Below are 23,549 nucleotides of genomic sequence, written 5' to 3'. Positions count from 1 at the left end.
TTCCTCCCAGATGTATTAGGTTGTCAACGTGTGCCTTTGTCCTGGCATTTGTAACCCTTGTCATTCTGTTGAGATGTTGTATATTCATATACAGTACCGACCTTACAGCTCAGTTCATGGAATGCCCTGGAATAGTCACAGAACGTGATCAGGTGTTAGTGGAAAATAAAACATCACTGGTGTACATTACATATTTGGATATGGTACATTTTTTTCAGTGAATGCATACTTTGATCTTACCTCTAATATGTTTAAGTGCTCTGTCACAACACCAATAGCTTTGTCCTGTAAATGTTGTTTTGTCATTGCTTTGAAATCATTGACCTGTGAGAGATCCTTTCTTGTACACAAAGGTCACCCTCCCGACCCCCCACCCCCCAACCTACCCTCGTGTTAATGGTTAGCCATTAGTTGTGATGGGAGGGGAATCTAGTCACGTACGGTATAAATATGTGAGAAGCTACCAGCTGCCTCCTCTTGTCCTTCTCGGCTTCAGCAGTAAGCCATGGCAGCGAAAGGGTTCTTCATCAGCAAGGCGGTCGGGGTAGTAGGCATCATCCTGGGCGCTGGGGCCGTGGCCACCATCATTGTCCTGTCCGTTGCCTACAGCCAGGAGAAGTCCAAGAATGTTGAGGTGAACCCAACCACCACCACCACCACCACCACCGGCGTACCTGTCACCACCCCAGCCCTCAATGAGCCGTGGCACCAGTACCGTCTGCCGGACTCCATACTGCCGGACAGCTACGAGGTCACCCTGTGGCCGCGGCTGATGAAAAACCCAGCCGGCCTGTACATCTTCACCGGCGACTCTGAGGTCACCTTCAGGTGCGTGAAGGAGACCGACCTCATCCTCATCCACTCCAACAAGCTCAACCTCACGGTGAATGGCGACGGCAAGCTGGCCACGCTGACCGCCGAGGACGGCTCAACGCCCCCAGCCATCACAGACACCTGGCTGGAGGTGCGGACTCAGTACCTGGTGGTCAAACTGAACGGGAATCTGAAGGTCGGCCCGCGCTACGTGCTGCATACTGGATTCACAGGGGAGCTGGCAGATGACCTGGGCGGCTTCTACAGGAGCGTTTACATGGAGGACGGCGTGGAGAAGTGAGTTGACTATCAGAAGTTATTACAGTGCAGCTCACTTAATCTACAGTTAATTTCACAGATTATATGAACAGATGATGTTAATTTACCAACACCAGAAGAAATTCCCTTCACTACCATTACTTAGTGAATAAAATGTCTTTTTTTCTGATTCTGATATGCGTAATTTGTATGCATGTACTATATGTACATATTTATTGTAGCTTGTTCATTATATTTTCTCCATGACTGGTCTATTTACATTATTTCAACAATGAAGAGAATGTTTAATCTCCTATGAATGGTTTACTCATTGTGTCAGTGACTGAAACGTTCTGAAACTTGTCTGCATGAAGTGACCACTGTGCCTTTTCTGTACCGATCAGGGTGGTGGCTACGACTCAGATGCAACCCACCGATGCAAGGAAAGCCTTCCCGTGCTTTGATGAGCCGGCCATGAAGGCCATCTTCAACATCACCCTCATCCACCCACGGGGCACTGTGGGCTTGTCTAACGGCATAGACATCGGTTAGTGTTGAAGCTGTGTGTGCGTTAACACACTGACCGCACAGCTATGGAGAATTCCCTTGTCCAAAGAGATTTTTTAGGTCTGATACATAGGGGAAATCAAGTAGAGAAGCAATGGTGTTTTTATTAATGTTAGATCATTTACTGTCTATACCTCATTGGTGCCTCCTTTGATCTTACATATGAAATTAACTGCATACTCTGCAATATTTCATACTGTGACTTTGAATGACTATACTTTCAAAAGGCATATTAATTATTTTTTCAGACACTGTGAACGTGACTATTGATAAAATGGAGGTTACCAGGACTAAATTTGCCCCAACACCAAAAATGTCAACTTACTTGCTGGCATTCATTGTCAGTGATTACGATTTTATACAAGCAATGGAAGGAGATGTTTCGGTAAACTTGCATTTATTTTCTGTATGCTTATGAAATGAAATTGCCAGTTGAATGTTGCATTTATCTTCTGCATGCTTATGAAATTGCCAGGTGAATGTATGTTTCCAGAGTTCATCTACATGTGACTGTGTAGTTTCTACTCTGTAAAGCAGTATCCCCAGATCTGACTGAATCCCTCTGTGCTCTTTCAGATCCGTATCTTTGCACGCAGAAAGGCCATCGCAGCAGGACAGGGCGAGTATGCCCTTAATGTGACCGGACCCATCCTCAAATTCTTCGAGACATATTACAATGCTACTTACCCACTGAAAAAGTCAGGTGAGAACTCAACCAAAGCACTCAAAAAAGTTACATTTAGCAAAGCTACCTACATGAAGACTTTCTGAAGTACATACTTTACCCACGGCAAGGTTAATAGATACTATGAGTTGTAACTACACAGTCAACAGTAGAGCAATTGTTCTACTGAACAGTTAAACAGAAGGCATCACCTTGCTGCCTCGCTGCTGTGATAGATATCTTTAAAGTCAGCCATTTTTTCCCTTTGGAACAGAGCCAAAATATTACCTTTCCAGACCCTCTTATAATATAAACCTGCTAAAACGCATTAGTCAACCAGGCTACAGTCTCGCTATTTTTGAATGTTTTCTTGTTTTGATTTTCTTGAATGTGTGATGTCATCTGCTCTGCTCTAAGTTTTTGTCATGCATTCATCCATCATCTAAACTCTTGTTGAATGTTGTCTCGTAGACCAGATTGCTCTGCCCGACTTTAACGCCGGAGCCATGGAGAACTGGGGCCTGATCACCTACAGGGAGACGGCCTTGCTCTACGACCCCGACGTGTCTTCCAACAGCAACAAGGAGAGGATTGCCACCATCATAGCGCACGAGCTCGCTCACATGGTGTGTTGCTTACTTACCAGTCTGGTGTACTTAAAATAGAACCTTTCAGGGGACAGCTCACACACACACACACACACACACACACTAACATTAAATGCTTCTCCTATATAAATAAAAGTGACTTGACTTTCCTTGACTTGCAGTGGTTTGGAAACCTTGTGACCCTGAAGTGGTGGAATGACCTCTGGTTAAATGAAGGCTTTGCATCTTATGTGGAGTATCTGGGCGCCGACTATGCAGAGCCAACGTGGGGCGTTGTACGTACTCTGCTCACATCACGCCTCCTTTAACAGTCTCTTCAAGCTCTTATGAACAAGTCTTAACACACAATTTACAATAGTTTATATGAATACATTACATTCTGCCCAAATGGCTGACTGGCACCAAGAACCAAATCATGGGGTGCCTTTATCTACTGACATCCGTATGTTTACGGAAAGAACGCGTGTATTGCTTTAATGTGACCATTTCCATTTACAGAAAGACCTGATTGTCCTGGGAGACGTGCACAGAGTGTTTGCAGTGGACGCACTGGCCTCCTCTCATCCCTTGTCCTCCAAAGAGGAGGAGATCCAAAGACCTGAGCAGATCAGTGAGCTATTTGATGCCATCTCCTATAGCAAGGTAATCACACACACACACACACACACACACACAAACATACACACACACATACACACACAGAAACATACACACACACACACACACACACACAAACACACACGTTCATTATTATTGAACGTTATTATATCTGCGGACTGTGACTACATTCGTATGCATTGTATGTTGTGTGTTTATTGTTAACAGGGGGCTTCTGTTCTAAGAATGCTATCCAACTTCCTCTCTGAAGATGTTTTTGCAATGGGACTGAGTGTAGGTATCCCTTCATTATTATAGTGCTGGATTATTATAGTGCTGCTGTTAGCGTCTAGCATCATTATGTTGGTATACATACTTGAGGTATCTGAAAGCCCTCATCTCCACCTTCTTGTTCCTACAGACGTACCTGAACCAGTTTGCCTTCAGTAACACTGTCTACACTGACCTGTGGGACCACCTGCAAGCAGTAAGTGCATTGCTATTTGGAAACTCAAGAAGACAATTCATAGTGAAGCTTAACTATATGCTCATACAGCTTGCTATAGCGTTTTATGATATTTTAGAAGGAATGGAATTTTCATCAGAAAAAAATATATGTGACATAATGAGTGGCTTGTTTTTTGCTGTGTTGATGATTGTTTTTGGGTGTGTTGCCTTGGTGATTCCTTATAATTTCTGTTGTCCTGGTAAAGACATATAGTTCAGGCAGAGCAGTGTTCACCCCCACAGGTGTTTATGAGGAAGCAGAGCTCTAGCTGCTTGTGTGATGATGTGTTCTGTAGAGATCTTTATGGTTCCTCCCACTGTCAGCTCTGAAGGACGTTTGTTGTTCCGCAGGCCGCTGAGAAGACTGGAACCAAGTTGCCAGCAACAGTCCATGACATCATGAACCGCTGGGTCCTCCAGATGGGCTTCCCTGTGGTCTCCATAGATACCACCACTGGAACTGTATCCCAGCAACACTTCCTGCTGGACCCTGACTCTGTTGTGGACAGGCCGTCTGAGTTCAAGTATGTGATTCAGTGGTTGATCACAATAATGACTTACATTCAAAGATGTTTGTTTTGTGACCGTGTCTCTCTTGTCTCACAGTTATACATGGTATGTGCCCATTACATGGCAGAAGAACTCTGTGAAAGGTGAAGACATTTGGCTGCTGAAAAAATCAGGTACGGCCTACCATTTTGTGTTACCCTATCGATAAACACAAAAGCCACTGGCATGAAATACAGGATGAATAATACATTGATTTTTTTTCATGACTCCCAGAAATTAATAATGACCTTAAGACAACCAGCGCTGATCCGTGGGTGCTGGCCAACCTCAATGTGTCAGGATACTACAGAGTCAAATACGATGATGCAAATTATGCGAGGCTTCAGAATCAACTCACAATTGCTCATGAAGTAAGTGGTTAAATAGCATATAGAAAACTGGATATCAGACACAGTCTGCAGGAAATACTGAAATAAACAACATCTCATCTGCTTCTTGTCCAGCTTATTCCAGTGATCAATAGAGCCCAACTTATCGATGATGCTTTTAATCTAGCAAGGTGAGTGGTTTAGTGATATAGTGTGCATTTGTGTGTGTGTGTGTGTGAGTGGTTTAGTGATATAGTGTGCATTTGTGTGTGTGTGTGTGTGTGTGTGTGTGCATGTGTGTGTGTGTGTTTAATTATGAATACAATTCATATTCCTCAGTAAGTTGTTCCTCAGAATTTTTAATTCAATGCACATGCTTAAATAAATAGATTTTCAACAATGTATTTGTTTTCTTTAATATTTGAAGAGCGAAACTCGTGCCAACAACACTACCTCTGGAGATGACCAAGTATTTGAACAAAGAGAGGGAGTATATGCCATGGGAGTCTGCTCTGGACAACCTGGACTTCTTCTACCTGATGTTTGATCGCACGGAGATCTACGGCCTCCTGCAGGTCAGTACCTTTAATCTACTGTACTACTGGTCATCCAGTCCCTCAGTCACAGATAGAATGTGGAGTCACATTCAGTGGTTCTACTTATGAGGCTCTGCGTTCTAGAACCCTTTAAAACCTGTGGAACAACAGCTTGCCACTGCGCTGAGCAAAGTGCAGGTGCAGCACAAGTACGCCACTCAGCAAGGCCACGTGTGGGTTGCAGTGAAAATCTTGACCTTTGACCTTGGCACGCTGTGCCAACTACTAATTTACGGTGAACCCATATCTGAAAGGGCCATTACACATCTGCCTTTCGTTTTGTTCAATATGCTGCAAGACCGCATGCTAAAAGCAAGCATGATGGTATGGATGCTTACCGATGGTTGACTGGTGTTCTGCTCTGCCCTCATGACAGACGTATATCATGAAACAAGTGGAGCCCCTCTTTAACCACTACAAGGACATCACTGCGGACTGGACCAAAGTACCAGAACGGCACACTGACCAGTAGGTGTTCTGCCAGTCAGTGACTGTGGAATAAGTGGAATAAATGTGAAGTGTGAAATATTAGAAAGAGTTCAGTTTCCCGTAAGTTACACTGATTGCTGTCGGTGTGCTTCCACAGGTACAACCAGGTGAATGCGCTGAGGATGGCCTGTAGCACAGGGATTGAAGCATGCACTGACCTGGTCACTAAATGGTACGGTAGCTGGATGAACAACACACAGAACAACCCGTAAGTCCTACAAGCCTTTCGCTTTTTATTTGATTTGATTTGTTTTGAAATTTGTTATAAAAGCAATATATACTTGTGATGGTACAAGAAATATAAAAGCTTTGTGAGGGATGAAAATTATAAAATAAAAGACTTCCATAATTGTCCTTGCTGTTTGAAAAGCAAGTGCAAAAAAACACTTAACTGTATACTCATAGTACACCTGTTGATAAAGATGAAGCCTAGCTAAGATGGGCCTTGGTGCAACAATGCAGTACTCTCTCATAGGGAGTATGAGAGCAACAGTACTCTCTCATAGGGACGCATGCTGAGAAGATCTTTGTGACCTCTTAACTTCTGTAACTTTAACCCTCAACAGGATCCATCCCAACCTACGGTCTTCAGTCTATTGCAGTGCCATTGCCGCGGGTGGAGTGAAAGAATGGGACCATGGCTGGAAGATGTTTAAAGAGGCAACCATCGCCATCGAGCAGGACAAGCTCAGGGCTGCCCTGGCCTGCGCTTCACAGCCTTGGCTCCTGAACAGGTGAGGTCCCCTTCTGTAACCTTGGAGTCCCCTCATGTGACCTTGGCCTAGAGTAGGCTACATGCAGCTCTCTATGGTCCCATTCTGCTGGCATACAGAGGGTCATAAATATCTCTGTGTTCTCTGTAAACATACTCTGATATAATCCATAAACTAAAACATTGTAGTTGTCGTATCAAGTATAATATTATGTAAGTGTTATATCAAGTATGTATCATGCAGATGTTATATCAAGTATGCAGATATCAGGTATTTATCATTTTAGATGTTATATCAAGTATATCATTGTAGATGTTATATCAGGCATATTCTTTGTATAAAAGTGTCTGCTACATATAATCTTACCTCAATCTCAACTATGCATTTTTCTGAGTGTGTTTTAATACTGAGTGTATATTTACTCTTTAGGTACCTAGAATACACCTTGAAACCAGACATGATTCGGAAACAGGATGCTACCTCTACTATTGTCTACATTGCCAATAATGTGGTGGGCCAACCTCTGGCTTGGGACTTCATGAGAGCAAACTGGGTGTACATTTTCAATGAGTGAGTACAAATGAGTTTATATCAAAAAAGGTGTTCCCATTTGATGTTTTAACATTCAGATGTAAAATGTATACTTAGATAGCAAGATTATGAAAGTTTTTCTAACTTCTCTTGCCATATTTCAGGTATGGAGGTGGATCTTTCTCTTTCTCAAATCTAATCAATGGTGTGACCAAAAGATTTTCTACAGAATTTGAACTGAAACAGGTAATAAATGATGTGACTTGTAACTTGCCTCTACTACCAGAAGTAAAAAGAGCACATAGCTATAAAACCTGATCAGTGTATGATAAAGTCAAGTCAAGTCTATTATTCTATATTACTCTGACACCACAAATTGATAGAAAAGTTAGAGTTGCTGGGCAACCATTCTGATAGAGGAAATATATTTCTTGGCAGAAGAATGATTATCTATGAATAAATCGTTACATTTTTTGTTGCTGTGCCTTTATTTTACGAAACCTTTCCAGTTATATGTAGTAACCGTTATAGAAAAGCAATAAACCACTTGAGTCTGTAGGTTGGACTGATTTTAGAACAGCTAAGGGGTGTTGTTTTATTGCTTAAGCATAGTGATTAGAGTGGTGGTCTCAAACTGGACTCTCAACTGTATGGATATCAGAGGAACCAGGCCAGGCAGATGTCATTGGTTACAGCAAATGACAATGACTTAAGCGAAAAGATACTGAGGGTTAACATAAAAGTGGACTTGGGGAGATTAAATGCATAAACAAGGTGCGAGCATAAAGAACAGCAAAAGGTGAAGATGTTCAGATGTTTCAAATGCTAGTTTGTCGCCCTCTAGTGGCAATTAGTGTAAACTCAACCAACAACCAAATTATAAAAATATTTTTTTATGAGCATCCATTTCATTATTTTAATATCAATGCAAGAACATCAGTCTAGAGTTTACAGAGAAGGTTCTCTAAGAGGAAGACAAACACACACACACACACACACATACCATAAAGCTGTAGCAATTGTAATTGATCGCTCTTTGCTCTCCTATCTTGCCGTTTACAGCTCCAGCAGTTCAAGCAGGACTACGCCGATGTGGGCTTTGGATCAGGCACCCTAGCTGTGGAGCAGTCTATTGAGAGAACACAGGCCAACATCAAATGGGTAGCAGAAAACAAAGTCATTGTGGAAGATTGGCTTAAATTGGCAATTTCACCGTAATGTAATGGTCATTTTATTCTTTATTTTTAAAAGATGTCTTCTCTCCCCCTATTTATTATTTTAGAGTCCTTTACTGCCCAAATGCCGTTTAGCAGTATATCCAGTTCTTCTCTATAGAGCCTTTACATAAGGCTATTGACGTCTTGCACAAATTGAACATCTAACTGTGATGTGTTTCTTCCTTTTCTTATTACATTTCCTTCCCCATGGGAGACTATGGCAGCCCATAAAACCGTCTGGTAAAATTTGGCACACTGATACGGGACAGTCCCATGATTGTTTTTACCAAGTTTTATGTCTGCACCTCGAGCGATCTAGCACCACCAACATGCCATGTGTTCACGCACACAACTTTTCAGCCTGACATAGCCATACTCAATTCTATTTAGAATTTGAGTCTACTGCATGCAATCAGAGCAATGAAATAACCTACCGTGAATCCTGTAGGCCAGCCCATGCCTTATAAATGCATTATGAATCCATTTGCAAAAGCTTTCGCCCCATGACAGGAAGTCAGCTCATATCTCTGCAAAACTGTCATGTATCAAAACCAAGCTCGGTACATGGACATTGGAACTCCATTGTGAGGACGCACAAGACATTTGGTGACCTTTGACCTTTGACCTCTGAGGGCTGCCACAATTCATGCATTTTGACTTGTAACTGATGATGTGTTTGGATTTACTAGCTGTATCTGCTAATGCTGTGGAAGGTCCCAAGTACTTGATCGGGCCATCATGTTCGATTGCTAGAAACACGAAAACATTTCCACACATCACAAATTTTGTCCGTATGTCACGAAACTTTGCACAGATTATCTTCAGACTAAGCCTCATAAAAGTTATTTTAAATAATCAAAAGCGTTTGCCCATCACAGCCAATCAAAATCAGCGGTGAAGCCACCAAACAGGAAGTGACCTTATATCTCAGCCAATCTTTAGTTGCTTTACATTAAACTTGCTGTGAGTGCCTACTGCCATGAGTCTGATGTGTGGCAACTCCAGCCTGCTGGGCTGCTATTTTAAAGTGTATTTTTGGTACAAGTTTGATAATATTTGTAACAGTTGCTTGTGGTCAAAATTGATATAAATAATTGTCTAATAAAATGTTGTTCAACTGTGGGCTCAGGATATTTACTTATTTACTTATTTATTTGTACGATATTCTATGACATATAGCCCATGTGGTACATGGATATAATTATGTAATAATAATACTACATTTAATTTTCAAGTCAAGTCAGGTCAAGTTTTGTATACTGCATTTCATACACAAAGGTAATTCAATGTGATTTACATAAACAAAAACACACAGTAACACCAACTAGATGTACCGCAGAGCGGTACAAAATATGACAGCCGCCCAGTCCTGCACATTCTCTCTGCAAAAATAAATCACGCTTGTGAATTTGTCTCCATCTCCTACTTCATCCCCTACTCTTGCAACTTTTGTGTATGTAAATGAGTATGCCTCTGTGTGTGTGTGTGTGTGTGATCGCTTGTGAGTGTGTGTGTGTGTGTGTGTGTGTGTGTGTGTGTGTTTATGTGCCTGTGTGTGTGTCTATGTGTATGTGTGTGTGTGTGTGTGTGTGTGTTTGTGTGTGCGTACGTGTATGTGAGTGTGTGTGTGTGTGTGTAGTGTACACATCTCAACTTCATCCGGCAACCCTTCGCTCAACACCACCATCCACAGGCCGATTTGTGTACAGTCACTAAATGTACACATCAATTAATTTATTGTATGGCCCCCATGAATGGAATTCCATGAAACTCAACATGCATTCTGAGGGTCTCCTAGTGATCCTACGGGTCAAATTTCGTGCAGTTCTGAACACATTAGCCAAAGATACCTGCGATTAGAGAGCCTCGGTTTTGCTTTTTCATTTTAACTATGTGGCGCTATACCATAAATGAATGGTTATGGGATGGGTTGAGATGGCCACTTGAGCCCAACGAACAAAAGATGAAATCGGGTCATCCTTGTGGGGCTACATGCCCACCAAGTTTTGTGCAGCCCCGTCTTTCAGTGTCCCGGGAATCGTTGACACAAAATTACTGAAGAAATAATAAAAAAAAATCAGGAAGAAAAGAAATGACTAAACCTATATGGCTATAACTCAACAAAATGACCCAACAGCAGTCAACAACCCTGCATTTGGATTCTAAGTGTGTGAAGTAAATTACTGTAGTTACCTCACCATGGAATAAGGGATGTGTGTGGCGGCATGTGTGTGGGTATTACCAATTACAAGATGTGTTTTGCATTTTTAATGGAAGTGTTTTCCCAATGATAACAGGAGATTTCATTTTTGAACAAAGTGTTTAATGCAAGAAACCTTCTGTAGTGGTTCGCAATAAGTGTGTTGCAAAATTGCACACAACATGCAAAGCAGAAAATGTATTTAAGGTATTTCACAAGAAGTTAAGGTATTGAGTCATTGGTTTGGCAAAAACTGTAATTGTATTAAAACACAAAACAGACTTTTGTTTTACAACTAACCACACATATTGGGCAGGTTGTAACATTTCATCTATCGCCAGTCTTGGTGGAACTGTACAAGAACTGTAGGTCCACTGTACAAGAACGGTAGGTACGGCCTAGATAGGTCCTACAAACTTACTTCCAGTGCACATTTGTAGCACAATTGTTGTTGTGTATGTGTTATTGTGTTATGTATGTTGCTTGTATAAAAATATGAGCAGTGAAACTCAAATGGTTTTAAAAATATTTAGCGAAAACTAAAATGTGTTACTTTGCACACTGCTCTCCCCTGTTTATGTGCTTCAGCACTGACACAGTGGACACTGTGTTCACTTTTGTTTTATTAAGCAAGTCATTATTAGGGATGAACGATATATCGCCGGCCGATATATTATTGGCCGATAAGTGAAAAAATGAAAATATTATTATCCGTCCGATAACAGAATTCTGGCCGATAATTTGCGCCGAAGTCCTAATTTAGGCGTACGTAAGGTCCGTCTGGCTACACTGAGCTACTTGAGCTTGGTTGGCTATACTTTTTTCTCAATATAATGTCAGCGGTGTGAATGTATTTCACCACTCTAACCAAATCTGTGGATATGCGTTCATTTGGGAATCTGTGCATCTCAAAATCGTCTAGTGAATGATCAGCCATTTAACCTTACCAGAGCGGAGCTCAGCCCTATCTAGAGCCGTCTTGTGCTGGTGTGTTTGCACTTTACCACGCTGGGGTGCGTTTCCCGTACAACTACGGAGGTTAGCTTTTTACTAACGTGGTACGATGCATCGTTCAACTAACCAACATGTAAGTTACGACTGTTCCCCAAAGCCGCCGTACTTACATAGTACTTTGTTAGTTTGAACCATGTTGGTTTCAACCAACATAGTTCAGACTACAATGGTTGCAGATGTGTTCGGAGAATGTCGGACTCTGTCGGTTAGAGCCGAACGCATGAAGTCACGCAAAATGAATGAAATTTGACATTGCATGAATAGCCTATAGGCTAAATACTGGCCAATATTTTCATTTGTTGTAGCATGACAAAGTGGCGTGAAAGGATATACCTCTGCATTTCGGATCTTGTAGTCATAGGTTCGAGCCTAGATAATGATAAATGAATAATGATGATGTTGGAATCTTGGATAGGCTCAGTCACTAAATATTCCTATGATCGTTTAGAACCTGTAGTCCTAGTTTTAACTGATTGGAGACCATATGCTTACTAGCCTAGGCTTAGGATACATGTATATTATGTTCTATGCAAATTGGCATGGTTAGATTAGATTCAACTTTATTGTCATTGTGCAGAGCACAAATACAAATACAACCAAATACAGTTTGCATCTAACCAGAAGTGCCAAAAAGGCAGAAAAGTGCAATGTGATATATAAAGTATAGACAGGTGGTGCATAGACAGGACAATAAATATAGTGCAGTGTAGACAGTAGTATACAGTTGGTTTGCAGAAGGTGGTTTAGAGTAATATAAATGAAATATAAATATGTGCAGTATCTTATCAGTTACCTTACAGTAAGAGCAGAATAAATATGGATATGTAATATGAACAATGTTGAACATGTTGTTATGTAAGTGCTTTGGGTTTCACTCTGTTCTAAAAGCGCTATATAAATGAATACTTTACTTTATGATTGCCCTTCATTTCACTGGAAGTTTTTCATGCCTTTATGCAGCATTTTTCCAATGTTGCCCTTGTTATGTGTTTTCACTGTGACACTGAAAATTGAATACTGTTACCACACACAAGTATTTCATGATATTTTAAATGCACAGATACAGTTCACAGATAAAGTTGTGTGTTGAATCACAACCACAAAATGACAGTTCACATAGCACAAATGTTTCAATGCTCAAATGGTTGAAGGATCTGCGCCAGCTGTACCAACACACACACACACACACACACACACACACACACACACACATACACACTCACACTCACACACACACACAGTGTTACTGTAGGTGCTGCTGAGACAGTAGCAAAGTATATACTGTTCAAATGCATGTCTATATTCCCTGAGTGCACTGACATTTCAAGACCTACTTTATTCCATCAACCCCCTATGATAATACAAGCATGTCAACTGCTCCATCTAGGAGCCCAACAGCGAGGCAGAGGCGCGGTACAACAACGCCCATAGCCGGACCCGCATTGTTGTGGAGAGGGCCCTGGGCATGTGGAAAGGTGTGTGAGCAAATCCGCTGGTGGCCTGAAGCTCCATCCTGCAAAGGCGTGCAGTGTGGTTTTGGTGGCGGCGCTTCTGCAACATGGCCCTTCAGGATCGATCACATCCCACTGCCGGCTGATGAGGAGCTGTTAGTGGAGGAGGTGGAAGAGGTCATTCCAGTGGCTGCTGCACACCTTCCTGCTGGCCTGGAAGCACACTGGGAATTAGTTGCACATATGTTTGGCCCCTAAACACCCAAACCCCACAATTCCCTGCCACATTACCTGTTTTTTCCCCTTTTGTTTATGTTTTTTTACATTTCTTTTAGTTTGGTGGGGGTGAGGGGGTAAATGTACTTAACTTTCCCACCATCACTTTCTCCCCATGATCCCTCCCACACACACACACACACACACACACACACATGTTCCCTATGAGCCATGACATCAAAATACATACACAGATTGAAAGGTCACAAAGCAAAGGCAACTTACCATTTTTCCGCCTCCCATGACAGGCCTACCCATACCTGGGCCATGAAGGACAAGTTAAATCAGTGAAAATCATGTCACATTTTGACACTGACCACAGCACTCTGCATGCTCACATAAGTCCCAGAGGTCTTAAAGTTCTCCAAGCGAGAGGCTACTCAACAGCAGCATTCTCCAATGTCATTGTACCAACATAATTCAGATGTTCAAATATCAAGATCATATAATAACTGAGAGTAGTTTAACGTATACACCCGCTAAACATAGCTTGTGATCAGACAAGATACAACACAAACCCCACTCCACAGGGATAGGCTACTCACCTCACACCCATCGACTCAGTCTTGAACCCCTGACCTCTCTCATATAAAGCACACACGCTACAGTCTCTGCCACAGCACAGTCACTTCACCACATCATAATGGGCTGTAGAGTCCATATACCGTTAGCTATGTGTATGATTAGCAGATGCTTCATCCAAACACACTTAACATACGACTACAATGTAACGTTATCCTTTTATAACAATTACAATGCTAGCCTCACATAACAATACCGTTGGAATTCAAAAGCTTTATCACCAGATAACTTAACGGGTGTTCGAAAGAATCTGTGCTGACACATTAGCATTAGGCTACATGTAAATTCACGAATAATAACAACACAGATGATTGCGGTCATCATAGCACTTCACCACAGGCCGCTCTGTTGTCGGCTAACTCCACAACACTTCACTTTCCACTGTACCACATAACGTTGTCCAGTAATGTGCAATTGTAGCTTCCAGCAATGCTATGGTATGGTATCCCACAGCAATGTTATGGGATCGTTTAATGGCTACCTCTCATCCATCTGTCCTCTGCGTGTTCCGTCATCAGGGTTGGTTACGTCGTCTACTATGGTTCTTACTACTTACTACAGGTCGAGAGGTGTAGTTGTAACTACACAACTTTACGATAGTGGTTGCGAACGTTAGTTGCTACTATGGTTTTGGGAAACACTGACGCAGTGTCACGATGCATCGTACTATGTAAGTTCCACCACTATAGTTCACACTATCGTTTTGGGGAACAGTTGTGTCGTACTTACATAGTTGCAACCATGTTAGTTGCTACCGTAGTTAGCAACGATGCTTTTGGGAAACGCACTCCTGATCGGGGAAACAAATAAGCAAACTCGTTAGTGGGACGAGTACATAAGTAGGCCTAGTTCTAAGTTGTGTTTTAGTATTATATTTGTATTACGTTAGCTTGGGTTGTGTGTATTACTACCTAGAAATATGCTAACCATTCCTGCTTCAGTTCCAGACAGGTCATCATAATAAGTTATTAAAACCTTCGGGGCTAACCCCTTTCATTTCTGCTGCAGACACCCCCCTTGCTAGATTTTGCAATACACTTTTGCAGTTTCAGTAATACCAGTGAATAAAATGCGTGATCTATTCATGTATTATTTAGTACTAGTGCAGTGCCCGTTCAAACATGCTATTCCTGTAGCCCAATTACATGCCTGCAGGTAGGCCTGCTTTAAAAATAGGATGATAGGGGAAAACATAATTCCAGGTAAGCATTCAATAATGAATAGGCCTACAGATAATATAATAATATAATAAATGTGAAGTGAGCAGAATTTAAGCATGGCTGCATGTGACATTTTTTTACAAATCAAAATGACATAATCCTAACAGCTGTTTTGAGTCAAGGCTATATGCTTAGCCTATTGAATAACTTGACGATAGAGAAAACAAACCATTTTGTGGAATGATGCATCATATGGAATTTGCAACGGTGTGACTCAAAAAAAGTCTCTGGTGGCCTATACAGTAAGTGACATCACACTCTGTCTGCCACTCGTTGCTTGTCGCTGGTTATGCTTTGCATGTGTGGCATTCTGAGACGTTCTTTAATTCGGGACCATTATCGCTCGTTTCAATTTAGGACCTTGCAGTTGGAATTGTCGTTTGCTTATTCAAAGTCTAAAGACAGTCCAAAGTTGCCTGGGCTATTCATACAGGCCTAAGTGACATCACACGCTGCCTGCCACTCGTTGCTTATTGCTGGTTATGCTTTGCATGTGTGGCATTCTATTTCTTTAATTCGGGACCATTATCGCTCGTTTCAATTTAGGACCTTGCAGTTGGAATTGTCGTTTGCTAATTCAAAGTCTAAAGACAGTCCAAAGTAGCCTGGGCTATTCGAAGTGTCCGTTTATTGCACATCATTTTTTACGTCATTTTGAAGAGCCACTGCATAGCCTACCTGTGTGTGTTGGCATGTTGCTGCAAAATCCGCGGAGTTATCTTGCACTCGCTTAAGTTTTTACCCGTGTAACCTACACTAATCCAGTTCTAAAGGCCAAAGCCCTGCTTCCATCCTCACTGGTAGTTTACAGTACAGTGCTGTGTGGGAGGGGGAGTGGCTAGCGGCGAAAGCCAATGCGCTTCTTTTACGGATATATTTAACGATATCTTTTGCATTTATTATTCAAACAACGTCAAATTTGGCACTGCACTTACTCATGCCAGTAGCAAGACACCTTCCAAGTTTCCAAGTTTCACCTGCCAAGTGAAATCAGTCTGACAAACGGTCAGCGAGATATGCGTGCCACAGACACACAGACATACAGACGCTTCTTGCTTTATAGATAGATTCTTTACTAGTAGGCTATATAATTATTTGTATGATGTAGAAATGGGTAGAGGTGATTCAAAATCGATTTGAAATAGATTGTGATCAGGATTGCAATTTCCATAGGACTGTTATGTACATTAATAAGAACCACACTCAATACACAATACTGTAATGATCTGAGCCTAGCTGTATGACTGTACTCCCATAATGCTGTGCGCGTGTGTGTGTGTGTAATGTTTATAATGTTGATGTTGGTTGTAGTATGAGTAGTGGCGTTTGCCTTGTCGTGTATGTGTTAGCTGGTATGGTCTTTCTTTGTGTTGTACCTCATGTGTTTACCCCGTGTATTGTATGTGACTACCCTGTTTGTGTATCGTGCTTGTTTAGTGGACCTCCCTTGTGTTGCCTGTTTATGACGTTCGTTTTTTTGGTGCGTAACCAATAAAGACAATTTTGAGACAATCTTACAGTTTGTTACATTGGTGTCAGAAGTGGGATGACGACCCCTACTGGACGGGAGGAGAAAGCTGCAACTGATTACCTGGCGATGATGAGTTTCCTGCCAAGACGGCTCTTCGACAGCACGCTCGCCCATGGCCACCTGCTGAGCCCAGCAGACGGAGCCAGCCTGCAGCGTGACCGTGATGAAGAGACCCGCCCCCGGCCACAGGAGGAAACGAACCGGGCTGATGGCAGCATCCCGCCACTTGAACCCGCTCCACACGGGAGCGATGGAAACCGGCCAGTCCTCGGTGCGACGGCGGCGGCGGTAGAAGGGCGCCCCAGCGTAAAGTTGCCCCACTACAATGGCGAAAGGCCGCTGGCGACATACCTGGTACAGGTCCGCCTGGCAGCCGAGCTGAATGGCTGGTCGGCGGAGAGAACGGGCGTACAGGTGGCGTTGGCCCTGGAGGGGGAAGCGCTACAAGTATTAGAAGACCTGCCACCGGCGGAGCAAGTAAGCTGGACCGCAATCGAAGCAGCTCTGCAGCGACGATTCGGCCAGAGAATCTTCATCAGCGATGCCAGAGAACAACTCGCTTCCAGACGGCGACACAAGGACGAGAGACTGGGCAAGTTCGCGGCTGACCTGCAGCTGTATGCCCGGCGGGGCTACCCAACGTACAGCCAGGGTCTACATGAAGAGATGGCACTGGAAGCGTTCGTGCGAGGCATCCACCCAGAGCGGCTAAAAGAACACCTTCGCCTGAGCGCCCCCAGCTCGCTGTCCGTGGCGCTCGCGGAAGCCGAACGGGTGGAAAACATCTTCCGCACAACAGAGTCGCGGCATTGCGTACGCCAGACATCGATGGAGGTGACGTGGCAGACCACGGCACAGCCACCACAACGCGCCCACGCGAGTGGAAGAGGCCGGCCAGCGGAGACGGATGCCACCGGTGTGGCGAGCCGGGACACATCGCGTGGTACTGCCCAGCCCCGGCACCCCTCACGCTCGCACCCCAGTTACTAGAAGAAGGTGGCACGGCGGGAGGGGCTATGGATTGCATACGGCTGGGCCGGCTCGGCCAAACCAGAGGACTGTATGTGGACTGCACGCTAGATGGGACTGGTAGCCAGACCCAGAGGCTGGGAAAAGACAAAAACGCGCATCACAACAGTTACCGGAGAGCGAGCGGAACTGTATGGACAAAAAGTGGTGTGCGTGTGCATCAACGGTGAGACGGCGAGCCGCCGGCTTTGGTTGGCTAGCATTCAGGATGATTGCATTCTCGGCCTGGACGTGCTAGATAAATGGGGGGCTGTGGTGGACATTTCCCAGTTCACACTACACTTAGGGACGAGCAGCGTAGTGTTGCACACGGCGGGGAAAACAGAGCATGAAGTGCGGAGAGCTGGCGCGACGAAGAACTCTCCAACTCGCTCCACACAAGCCCGCAGGAAGCAAACTCGCAAAGAGTGCTCGCCATCCAAGACTCCGCCCCTCCCCACACAAGCCCGCGAAACTCAAGCCCGCGGAAACAACAGGTCTCATCCAGGTCCGCTTGCTGAGTCTCCGCCCCTCCCCACACAAGCCCGCGAAACTCAAGCCCGCGAAAACAACAGGTCTCGTCCAGGTCCGCTTGCTGAGTTCGCCACTGCTCAGTTCACGCCCACTAGAGAGGAGCCAGGAGCGCGGGTTGAGCAATCACCACTCTCCACTCAGAGAGCGCGGCCCTCTGTAGAGACAAGGCAAGCCGTAAATGAACTCTGCACTCGTAGCTGTGAGGGGCTGAGTGAAGCACAGGGTAGCCAGGTGCGGAGACTACTAGCAGCGTACACCGACATCTTCGCTGCAAGAGATGAGGACTGCACCCGAACGAGCCTGGTCCAACACGAGATCGACACCGGAAATGCTCGGCCCATCCGACTTCAGCCTCATCGCTTACCGTTCGCCAAACGACAAGCAGCTGAAGAAAAGATCAAGGAAATGGCCGCGGCAGGAGTGATAGAGCCAAGCAGTAGTCCCTGGGCTGCGCCGGCTGTACTCGTCCGGAAGAAGGACGGCTCGTGGCGGTTCTGTGTTGACTACAGGCGCCTCAACCAGGTAACCCGGAAAGACTCCTACCCGCTCCCCCGCATTGACGATGCGCTGGACAGCATTGCCGGCTCCTGCTGGTTTAGCTCGCTGGACTTACGCAGTGGCTACTGGCAGATTGAACTAGCCCCGGAAGCTCGGCCGAAGTCAGCGTTTACCATCGGGCAAGGGCTGTGGCAGTTCCGGGTACTTCCGTTCGGCCTATGCAACGGGCCAGCGAACTTTGAGCGGCTGATGGAGCGTGTCCTGGCGGGCATTCCACGAACATGCTGCGTGGTTTACCTGGACGACATCCTGTGTCATGCAACAGACTTCACCGGTGCCATAGGACATCTGGAAAAGGTGTTCGACGCCATACGGGGTGCTGGGCTCAAACTGCACCCGAAAAAGTGCCACCTGTTCCGGAGGCAAACCGGATTCCTGGGCCATGTCGTGGGGGCCGCCGGAGTGGCCACCGACCCAGCTAAGGTGGAGACGGTGAGACGTTGGCCTGTTCCGCGCGATGGTGCTGAGCTGCGGAGCTTCCTGGGCCTGGCGTCATATTACCGGCGTTTCATCCGGGACTTTGCTACAGTCGCCAGCCCGCTGCATCGTTTGACGCACAAAGGCCAGCTCTTCGAGTGGACGCGAGAGTGCGACGCGGCATTCCGGCGGCTGCGGAGGGCGCTATGTGAGGCCCCAGTGCTCGCTTTCCCTGACCCTCAACTGCCGTTCATCCTGGACACCGACGCCAGCGACGTGGGCGTCGGCGCCGTCCTCTCTCAAGCAGGCGAGCAGGTGGTCGCATACTTCAGCCGCTCACTGGACCGAGCGGAGAAAAACTACTGCGTGACCCGCAGAGAACTGTTGGCTGTGGTGGTGGCAGTGCGCCATTTCCGAACCTACCTCTACGGCAAACGGTTCCTGCTGAGAACGGACCATGCATCGCTCACCTGGCTGCTGAACTTCAAAGAACCAGAGGGCCAGCTGGCTCGCTGGCTGGAGGCGCTCCAGGACTACGACATGGAGATTCGACACCGGGCGGGTCGCCTTCACGGCAACGCGGACGCCCTGTCCAGGCGTCCGTGTGCAGCAGACCAGTGCCAGCACTGCCACCGGAGGGAGGAGAGGAGCCTGGCCGCGGCTCAACCGGAGCCCGCTCGTCGGCTACAGGCTGCATCACCGCTGGCAGAGAGAGAGAGAGTCGCTGTTTTCAACGCTCACCAGCGTCGCGCCAACGAGAGGGTCAACGCTCGCCAACAGCACGCCAGCGAGAGACTCAACGCTCGCCAGCGCCGCGCCATCAAGAGAGCCACCGCTCGCCAGCTTCACGCCAGCGAGAGAGACAACGCACCGCAGCCCAACGCCACAACACAGCACTGCAGAGCGGCAGCTGAGGCCATGGACGCGCAGTCGCCGGTGGACGTGATGTCGAGGGAGGAGATCCGGAAGGCGCAATCGGAGGACGCCACGCTTGGCCGAGTGTGGTCATGGATCGAAGCCGGCCAGCGACCGCCATGGACTGACGTATCAGCACTCGATCCAGAGACCAAAGCGATTTATTCACAGTGGCTGGGAATAGTAGCACGTCAAGGACTGTTGTATAGACACTGGCGAGCCCCCGATCGACAATCTGACATTTTCCAGTTGCTGGTTCCTGCTGGATTACGAGCCCGTGTACTGGAACAGGTACATGGGGCTGTGGGGGCGGCTCATTTCGGCATCGCAAAAACTCTTCGCCGACTGAGAAGCCACTTCTATTGGCCGGGATGCAGGCTGGACGTTGAACTGCATGTTCACTGCTGTGACGCCTGCACAGCGAAGAAGGGCCCCACGCGACGCTCGCACGCTCCGCTGCAGCAATACGCAGTCGGGGCTCCCATGGAGCGGGTAGCCGTCGATATCATGGGCCCACTGCCAGTCACAGAGCGGGGAAATCGCTACGTGCTCGTAGCTATGGACTATTTCACTAAGTGGCCGGAGGCGTATGCAGTGCCAGATCAGAGCGCCCAAACGACAGCGGACAGACTGGTCACTGAGATGTTCTGCCGGTTCGGGGCACCGGAAGAGCTCCACAGCGACCAAGGGCGGAATTTCGAGGCGGAGGTGTTTGCTGAGGTTTGCCAGCGCATGGGCATCCGGAAAACGAGAACGACACCTCTGCATCCACAAAGCGACGGGCTGGTCGAACGGTTTAACCAGACGCTAGCAGTGCAGCTGGCCATATTGGCCGACCGCCGACAAAAGGACTGGGACTTACACTTGCCCCTGGTGCTATGGGCATATCGCACAGCGGTGCAAGAGTCAATGAAATGCACACCGGCAGCTCTGATGTTCGGGCGAGAGCTACGCACGCCGGTGGACTTGGTGTTCGGTTCGCCTCCGGAGGCGGAGATTGGAGGTAAGCCAGGGCTGGAATACTACAAGCAGCTACGCGAGAGACTCAAAGGAGTACATGAGTTGGCCCGGCAGGCTATGAGTGAAGCTGGAATGCGTCAAAAGCGAGCTTACGATACGCGCTGTCGCGGCCAGGATTTCCAGACCGGCGATAAAGTGTGGGTGTACTGCCCGGAGAGAAAGAAAGGCATTTCCCCGAAACTCACTAGCCAGTGGGTCGGGCCGTGCGATGTCTTAGAGAAGCTGTCTGATGTGGTCTATCGTGTGAGACTGATTAAGCGTCGGAGAGTTGTGGCTCTCCACCGTGATCGACTGGCCCCGTATCGACCCCTGGCCTCAGCTGAGGGTCGTGGAGACTTTGACACTGACTCTGTGGAACTTGGTGACAATGGAACTGTGGCTCTAACACCGATCACCGTGCAGCCTTCACCGGAAGTCACCGCCGCGAGAGCGGGGCGCCCACAACGCCAGCGTCGCGTCCCAGCCAGGCTCATGGACTGACGTAGGGTAAGACTTGAGTCAAGGGGACATGGACTAAGTCTCGGGGGGGCTGTGTAATGATCTGAGCCTAGCTGTATGACTGTACTCCCATAATGCTGTGCGCGTGTGTGTGTGTGTTTATAATGTTGATGTTGGTTGTAGTATGAGTAGTGGCGTTTGCCTAGTCGTGTATGTGTTAGCTGGTATGGTCTTTCTTTGTGTTGTACCTCATGTGTTTACCCCGTGTATTGTATGTGACTACCCTGTTTGTGTATCGTGCTTGTTTAATGGACCTCCCTTGTGTTGCCTGTTTATGACGTTCGTGTTTTTGGTGCGTAACCAATAAAGACCATTTTGAGACAATCTTACAGTTTGTTACAATACGTTACATAATTTAACTTTTCGATACTGTCAGTACGAGCATAGCTATTGTAATAAATGGTTATGAATAAAGAATGCTGCCACCACCTTTGTTAATCCGGTATGGTCCGGTGTCAAGAGTCAGAGGACAATCACCACAAATAAGTTACCAAAAGCAGATTTTATTTACATAGAATTCATTAAAAGTAATCCACCCTCCCAGCCAGATAAAATTGCCAGTTCAGATTACCCCCTCTATCTTTAGCACAGGTCACAACACCTCCAGACCCAGACAAAACACTGCAGGTGAATAAATGCGTCAGCACTCACACACACGCACACTATACACTACAACCCATAATGGCACTGCACCAAAAGGACCGCTTCACACTCAAGCAAGATCAAACCAACTAGGGAGACAGGGGTGAAACTGTACAAGTCAAAAGTGGGCCTTCATCTCTGGTGAAACTCACTGGCTACAGGCTTCATTAAGATTAAACATCAAACACAAATAGACATAACCTAAGACATAGACAATTGACAAGACACACAAACAAACATTTAAGCAAGAGTATAAAAATAGCGGACTTCCCAGTCACGCGACAAGACCCCCCCGTCGGGGCTAACTTGGTATCTGCCGCCGGAGTCAGCCAGGGAATAATCCAAACAGAGGAGACGAAGATATGCAGCGTGCTCTCAATCAGTTGCGAGTGCGAACCGTCTTTTGGCACTCGCTAAACCCGAGGCCCTCTCTGTCTCAAGGGAGTATTCAGCATCCCCCTCCTGATACAGTAATTGTTTGCTCTCCTATTCAACTGTCTTCACTGCCGGCCACACTAGAAGTTGCGAACAGCACCCTCCCCCCGAGTGCCAGCCGCAAACAGTCTCTCCATTCGTCGATCGAGCACTTCGCACCTCACTTCTCATGCACAGGTGAACATAATTCCGTAAATCCAAATGTAATCAGTCAATCATTCACTCAATCAGGCTGATCGTTCAGTCCATCATTTCCGTTTCTCATCACACTATTTAAGAATCGTTGGACTAATGATCATGTGTGTGGTAGACAGGAGCACACCTGAAGTAAAGAAAAGTGCAACACTGCTTCCTTTACTGTGCATCCAGTAGGGCCTATATTAATGAACTGACGTTTCAGTCAGTCTGAGTCAAAAAGGTGCAAACAGCCGATACCAGAACAAATTATGCATTTTTCACCCATTTCCTCCTAGACGTATCAGGTTGTCACAGTGTGCCTTTGTCCTGGCATTTGTATGTTGTAGATGTTGTATGTAGATGTTGTATATTCATATACAGTATACCGACCTTCAGTTCAGTTCATGGAATGCCCTGGAATAGCCACAGAACGTGTCAGGTGTTAGTGGGAAATAAAACATCACTGGTGTACATTACATATTTGGATATGTATGCATACTTTGATCTTACCTCTAATATGTTTTAGTGCTCTGTCACAACACCAATATCTTTGTCCTGTAAATGTTATTTTGTCATTGCTTTGAAATCATTGACCTGTGAGATATCCTTTCTTGTACACAAAGGTCACCCCCC

At 45.8% G+C, this 23,549-nt stretch overlaps 1 protein-coding gene across 1 annotated transcript; it reads left to right on the top strand.

Annotated features, from left to right (window-relative positions):
* Positions 1-505: 505 nt before the first annotated feature.
* LOC143138655 (aminopeptidase N-like) lies at positions 506-9,021 on the top strand. Its single transcript, XM_076299081.1, has 20 exons — positions 506-1,110; positions 1,476-1,618; positions 1,887-2,023; positions 2,215-2,341; positions 2,774-2,928; positions 3,072-3,185; positions 3,409-3,552; positions 3,736-3,801; positions 3,929-3,994; positions 4,366-4,538; positions 4,621-4,697; positions 4,798-4,934; positions 5,028-5,083; positions 5,320-5,467; positions 5,865-5,956; positions 6,075-6,185; positions 6,544-6,711; positions 7,120-7,260; positions 7,386-7,467; positions 8,284-9,021. Exons 1-20 carry the CDS (start codon positions 506-508, stop codon positions 8,437-8,439), a joined length of 2,898 nt encoding a protein of 965 aa, XP_076155196.1. The 3' UTR covers positions 8,440-9,021.
* Positions 9,022-23,549: the final 14,528 nt, after the last annotated feature.

The sequence above is a fragment of the Alosa pseudoharengus genome, unplaced genomic scaffold (genome assembly GCF_046254945.1).
Source record: "Alosa pseudoharengus isolate Yale_2024_CS ecotype anadromous, Long Island Sound unplaced genomic scaffold, YU_APseudo_1.1 YU_APseudo_1.1_scf_10, whole genome shotgun sequence".
Classification (NCBI taxonomy): Eukaryota; Metazoa; Chordata; class Actinopteri; order Clupeiformes; family Clupeidae; genus Alosa; species Alosa pseudoharengus.
The sequence above is the reverse complement of the archived record's forward strand: the minus strand, read 5'-3'. Positions and strand labels throughout refer to the sequence as shown.